Source organism: Puma concolor, chromosome E3, assembly GCF_028749965.1.
Source record: "Puma concolor isolate L17-30 chromosome E3, mPumCon1.1.hap2, whole genome shotgun sequence".
In the NCBI taxonomy this organism is placed as follows: domain Eukaryota; kingdom Metazoa; phylum Chordata; class Mammalia; order Carnivora; family Felidae; genus Puma; species Puma concolor.
The window spans coordinates 17,610,722-17,616,899 of record NC_141682.1 but is presented as its reverse complement, the minus strand read 5'-3'; the positions used below and the strand labels follow the sequence as shown (position 1 = coordinate 17,616,899).

The following is a 6,178-nucleotide window of genomic DNA, read 5'->3' as shown; positions in this document are numbered from 1 at the left end:
TTAAAATAAAATGAAAAAAAGGTGTCTGTCATGTTAACAGGGAGTCAATTAATATTAGTTTTGTTGGCCTAAATTTTAATTTTGGAGCATGGATACCAAGATGTGGGGCAGATGACAAGGACCTGTCCTCGTTTGGTTTTCTAGGTCTCCTCACTTATCTGCTTTTCTTGGCCTTGCTATCTTTTAACTTCAGGGAAACCTCTCCCCACCTTCCCATCTCCTGATTGACCTATCACCCTCCTTCAGAACCTAGATGCAGGGCGTTTCCCTCTTAGGCTGACACTTGACTCCTTGTCTACATTTAGCTCAGAGAGGGACATACATACCCTGGAAAGTGTGGGTGAGACGTACATAGCACTGTTGGACCTGAAGGTGGGCCAACCTGGGACAAATGTGATCTCAGAGCAGGGCAGACTTGAAAAGTGTTGGAGAAGTGGTCCTGCAAGGCACCAGATATCTTTAAGGGGGATGAGAGAATTCGGGGAACTACCCAGGAATGAGGAAAAAGCATACTTAAATTCAGTCTCTTTCTCTAACCCAGGCAGATGGCCCTTCTTCAAGCCAATAAGGATCTCATTTCCAAAGGAATGAAGGAATTTAATATTCTGCTGGATCAGCAGGTAAGCCCAGGTACTGTTTCAAAAGAACAGGCCTGACTCTTTGTGGGTGGGTGTGGGCAGACAAAGGAGGATAATTTGGAGCTGGGAGAGTAATGGTGCAGTTAATGGGAACAGTTAGAAACAGGGGATGCAATTCAGAGACAGAAAGATGTCAGAGTTTGTGAGTTATTCCTGAATTGCACTGCTGAACACATTCTCCCTTGCCACCCCCTCATCCTGCAGGTCTTTCCTAATCCTTCTATCCCTGAAGAAGCCATGGTGACTATAGTGGATGACTGGGTGAACTTCTACATCAACTATTACAGGACACAGGTGGTGGGGGAGCAGCAAGAGCAGGAAAGGGCTCTACAGGAACTTCGGCAAGAGCTAAATACTCTGTCTGCCCCTTTCCTGGCCAAATATAGGGCCTTCCTGAAGTCCTTGTGAACATCTGAATCACCCACTGCCTTCTCTCTAGCCTGGAAACCCAGGCCTACATCCATAAGAAGCCCTTAAATCCTTCCTCTGTGTTCTTAAAGATGCTCAGGCTCTGGCATTTCATGGTGTTACCCTACCCTGACACTTTAATAAAGACTAAATTGGTTTGCTGGTCTTCCTGGCTATTCTGTTCTTTTTCAGTTGTCCGTCCCTGATTTGTGTAAGCAGTTGGTTCCTTTTCCTTTAGCTCTGCTTTCTAGATATGATCCTGGATACTTAATTCCTTAGAGCAGAGGATAGTAGCCTTAAGTAACCACTGGGTAGTACTAAAATAGCCTGAAGAAAGGCTAGGCAGGCAGAGACTAAAGAAAAAGTTGCAGGGGGCAAGGGTCGTCAAAAAAAAAAAAAAAAAGAAAAAGTAAAGAAAAAGCTCTCCAGAAATGTGGTCCTGTGGTCATTCTTGTTGAAAGACACATTGTTGGAAGACAACTTATTCATTTAAAAAATTGTTTTAAATATTTATTTTTGTGAGAGAGAGAGCATGAGCAGGGGGAGGGACAGAGAGAGAGGGAGACAGAATCCAAAGCAGGCTCCAGGCTCTGAGCTATCAGCACAGAGCCTGAAACAGGGCTCAAACTCACAAACAGCAAGATCATGACCTGAAGTGGGAAGCTTAACTAACTGAGCCACCCAGGTGCTCCATGACTTATTCATCTCGGGCTCAGTGGAATCAAGAGGCCACCCATCTCAATTTTCCAATTCCTTGCCCATAGCACCTTAGCTTGAAAAAGTTCTAGGATCTCATGACTCTAATACCACAGAATACCTCCCTGTAGTATTTAGAGTTCAAGGGGATCATGGGAAACATTCAACACATCCCTTATTTTTCAGATAGGAAAACCGTTGGCTCCATAATTCCTCAGACTCAAATCCCAGGATTGGGAAGCAGAGATCTTGCCTGCCTCTGCTGTGCCAACATTCTCCTGTCATTCCCCGGACTAGTCTCCTTTCTCTTCAGCCTTTAAACCCTATAAGCATCATCATTTTAGGGTTCTAGGGTGGAATCATGGCAGGGCCAGGTTCACTGGGTTTAAAAATCAAAATGAAAATGTTAGCAAGGAGTGTTCTGCAAAACTTTCAGTATCCAATAACCAGGAAAGTCTCTGATGGGCTCAACAGGAGTGATCCCAGGATGGAGGATGCAGGTGGGGGAGGGGCAGGAAGCACAGGCCTAAGGGGCAGGACACACCAATCGGAGGTGGACACGGGGGGTGGGGGGGCTGTTTTCTCTTCAGCCAGGAAGGTTTGGGGGTGAGATTGTTATCTCATTCCAGCCTTCAGCAAGTCTTAGCTTTGGTTCTATGCACTCAAACCTCTGGCTTTTGGTTTTGGAGCCTTGGTAGTCTAGTTCAGGGTCCAAAGGGAAGGCACTCAGAACCCCCAGCCATCCTTCCAAACTTAGGGTGTGAGGATGTCAGGACTCATCAAGAGAGTGACAGCCTCCCAGGGAATCAGGCAGTGAATACTTTCAAGTGTGGATCATGGCCCAGGTGGAGGCCACTGTCTTCCTACTGTGCCCCTCAGGAAATTTCAGCCCATTAATGGGAACCTAGGGCCTGCTCAGATGGGATTGTTGCATCCACACGACCCCTGAAACAGAATGCTATGGGCACCAGTGACAGTCACAACAAAGTTGATTGCAATGAGAGGCAAGGCCAACGGATCAGGACCAACACTCTTGAGCAGAGTGCGGTCTCGAACAGCCAGGGTACAGAGTTTTTATAGCGGACCACATCGTCTTATCATCACCTAGGAACAGAACAAAGGAATAGTTCCCAGATGGGGGTTGAAACAGTTTAGACATACCCTTGCCCCAATCCAATCAAACACAATCCATCCCTTGATTGATAGGATAAGACTGTTATCTCTTAACCTATAGGGTGAAAACAAAGCTGTTATTTCTTAAGGCTACAGGTTAGCCCTACACTACAATTTAACCCTTACAGGATAGTTGTTAATTGCCTCACCTTTGCAAAAAGACTTGCACTACTGTGCATAGGAGGAGGAGAGAGACTGAAAAGCCATATGAAAGAAAGACTAGATTTACTCTGTTGCTGTATGAAGCTGAAAAGAATGGTCAAAAGCTATTTTGGCTCAATTAATGAAGACAAACTTTCCATAAATTTGGAACTATCTAGCCTTGGGAGCGCCTAACCATTTCTCAAATGCTGAAAGGAAGATGACCAATTATCAGGTAAATTGTAGTGGGAAATTCAACATCTAAATTTTATTTCAATTATTCTGTAAACTATGAAATTTAGAAGTTGCAAAACATTTTTTTTAAGGACAGAAATCTATTAAAACTATACTGCATGTTCTTGCACTTCTATCACCCAGGCATCTGGCTATAAATCTACAAAGGAGTAAAACTTAGAATATTTTGATTTTTCAGAGGTATGAATTATCAGGATCTGATGGTCCCTAATAATACAATTGAAATTACTGGGCCAATTGTTGGAGGAATGAATAAAGTACTGCGCCAAAGATGGCTGATGGGACTAAAACCAGCTCTGGTCTCTAGCTTAGAGACCCCTCTTGGGGGGGTGGGGGGAGGTTTCTTCTTGCCCTGTTTGCTGCCGCGTGAAAATCCCCACAGATATGGAATCTGACAACTATAAATTACCCTTTCCACTTGCATTCGGGGCTCAGATCTTTGGAGAAACGGTCTCCTCTGAGCCCGCTGGTGTTAAATAAATAAGTCTCCAATCCTCCAAGATCTCTGAGTGCTGCTTGTTTTTTCCGCCACCGTTCCAGTCTGGTTCTGTAACACAATGAGTACTCCAAATCCATTACCATTCCTGCAGAAAAATAAAACCAAAATTAGCAGAAAGAATAATGTTTCTTTTGTTTTGATAGCAGTACCTGAATTAATGCTAGAAGCAAGATTATAAACAAAAGAATGAAATATTACAGCAATAACCCTGCTCTGATCCTGACCCTAACATTGACCTTGATCCCAGTATGATAGGAAAGATAGGATAAAACAGGCACAGAGGGAAAGATCAGGACTTGAGGTCCCTGGGTGGGGAAAAAACACATATTTTGGAACAATGCTGGGAGTGGCTGACCACAGCAAAGCCCCTAGGGCTTCAGGTTCCTCTTAAGAAAGTAATGGACACCACCTACTGTCCCTCAGGTTTCCCTTAGGAATTTCACAAAAGAGCTAACTAAAAATAAGTAGTAGACCATAAAATGTATGACCCACAAGGAACAGTATGGTCACAGACCATCTCTCATACAATAGAAACGAGCCAATCAAAAAGGAATTGATGGAGTCTTGGGATGATGGTGGGGTTCAGAGCTGATGGCCAAGAAAGAATTCTTGAAGACATCTTTGGTGCAAAAAGGTGATTTTATCAAAGCATGGGGATAGGACCCAGGGGCGGGAAGAGCTGCACTGGGGTTGTACAGAGTGACTGCTTATACTCTGTGGAATTTTGGGGGATGTAAATTCAAGAGGAAGTTTCTTAAAGGGATTTCCATATGCTAAAGAGGATTTACAGATTACTGGAGACCTAGCTCTTGTCAGGGTAAGGTTGCTTTCCCCTCTAGCAAAGCATTATCATTAAGATAGTAGGGAGCTCCTGATTAGGCTATTGATGAGATACTTGTAAGCTGATGGAGACTATCAGTTTAACCATTTGTTTTCTGTCCTTCCCTTTGTTCTTGGGCAGCCAGGAGTGCCGAGGGAATATCACACATATCCCACCCTGGGGTGGAGGGTTGTGCTAGCTTGTGCTTGGCCCTTAGCTTGCCTTTTTGTCCCTTATCGGAATGACTAGGCATTTAATTTTTTTTACATTTATTTATTTTTTTGAGAGACAAGAGAGACAGAGCACAAGTTGGGGAGGGGCAGAGAGAGGAGACACAGAATCCAAAGCAGGCTCCAGGGCTTGAGCTGTCAGCACAGAGACTGACGCGGGGCTCGAACTCACAAATCGTGAGATCATGACCTGAGTCAAAGTCAGACTGAGCCACCCAGGTGCCCCAGAATGACTAGGCATTTCGAGTTACCTAGCCAATAACGGTAGGACCTGAGAAGAAACAAGGAAGTAGGCAGTTAGGAGGCGGGTACCAAAACCTTATAAAACAAGGACCCTTGCTTATAGTCATAGTTATTCACTTTCAAATGTCCCCTCTCTGTAAAGAGAGCTTTCAAACTATTCTTACTTTCTCCAACTCTAATAAGCTTTTGCCTGCTGCTTATTTTATTGTGTCCACCTCTTCATTCTTCAAAGCAGAAAGACAATGAACACCTGTATTGAGGTAAAAAAAAATCCTGCAACACTTGGGCTGACTCTGAACTTTAACCTCACTTTTAATCTCACCTGGACCCATGGGCTGACTTTGAATTTTAACTTCGCATTTAACCTTACCCTGACCCTGATGAAGAGGGAGCATGGGGCAAGCTGAGGGCAAAGTGCAGGCTAACAGCACCCCCTCCTCCCACCCCCACCACTGTGGGACATGTATGATATTCCTTGGACACTCCTGGCAAAACCAGGAAAGAACAGAAAAAAAAAAAAAAAAGGTTAAACTGATAAGAGTCTCCACCAGTCTACCAGGAAAAGGCAATCCCATTATAGTCTAAAGTCCAGGAACTCCCTACTATCTTAATGTTAATGCTTTGCTAAAGGGGAAACCAACCTTAGCTTGACAATATCTAGACCTCCAGTAAGTCTTTAGCATGTGACAGTCTCTTTGGAGACTCTCTCTACCCCATCTGCATAAAATGGTCACCCCCCACACATACAGTGCAGCTCTTCCTGCCCCTGGGTCCTCTCCCTATGCTTTAATAAAATCACCTTTTTGCACCAAAGATGTCTTTAAGAATTATTTCTTGGCCATCAGCTCTGGACCCCACAAATCCCCCATTACCCCAAAACTTCATCACTGACACTTACCAAGTCCCACTTGACCTTGATCCTGACAATTACAGACACTCTTTTTTTTTTAATGTTTATTTTTGAGAGAGAGAGAGAGAGAAAGCAGAGTGTGAGCAGGGGTGGGGAGGGGGAGAGAGAGGGAGACACAGAACTCGAAGCAGACTCCAGGCTCTGAGCTGTCAGCACAGAGCCTGA

The 6,178-nt window shown here is 44.3% G+C and overlaps 1 protein-coding gene across 2 annotated transcripts; it reads left to right on the top strand.

The window, feature by feature from the left end:
• The first annotated feature begins 220 nt into the window (after positions 1-220).
• Positions 221-1,212, top strand: AHSP (alpha hemoglobin stabilizing protein). 2 transcript variants are annotated; one of them, XM_025920128.2, is made up of 3 exons: positions 221-372; positions 542-620; positions 843-1,212. In XM_025920128.2, the coding sequence occupies exons 2-3, from the start codon at positions 546-548 to the stop codon at positions 1,044-1,046; spliced, it is 279 nt and encodes a 92-aa protein (XP_025775913.1). In that variant the 5' UTR covers positions 221-372; positions 542-545; the 3' UTR covers positions 1,047-1,212. The 2 variants fall into 2 exon arrangements, with proteins under 2 accessions (XP_025775913.1, XP_025775914.1); XM_025920129.2 differs by having other exon boundaries at positions 272-372; positions 546-620.
• Positions 1,213-6,178: the final 4,966 nt, after the last annotated feature.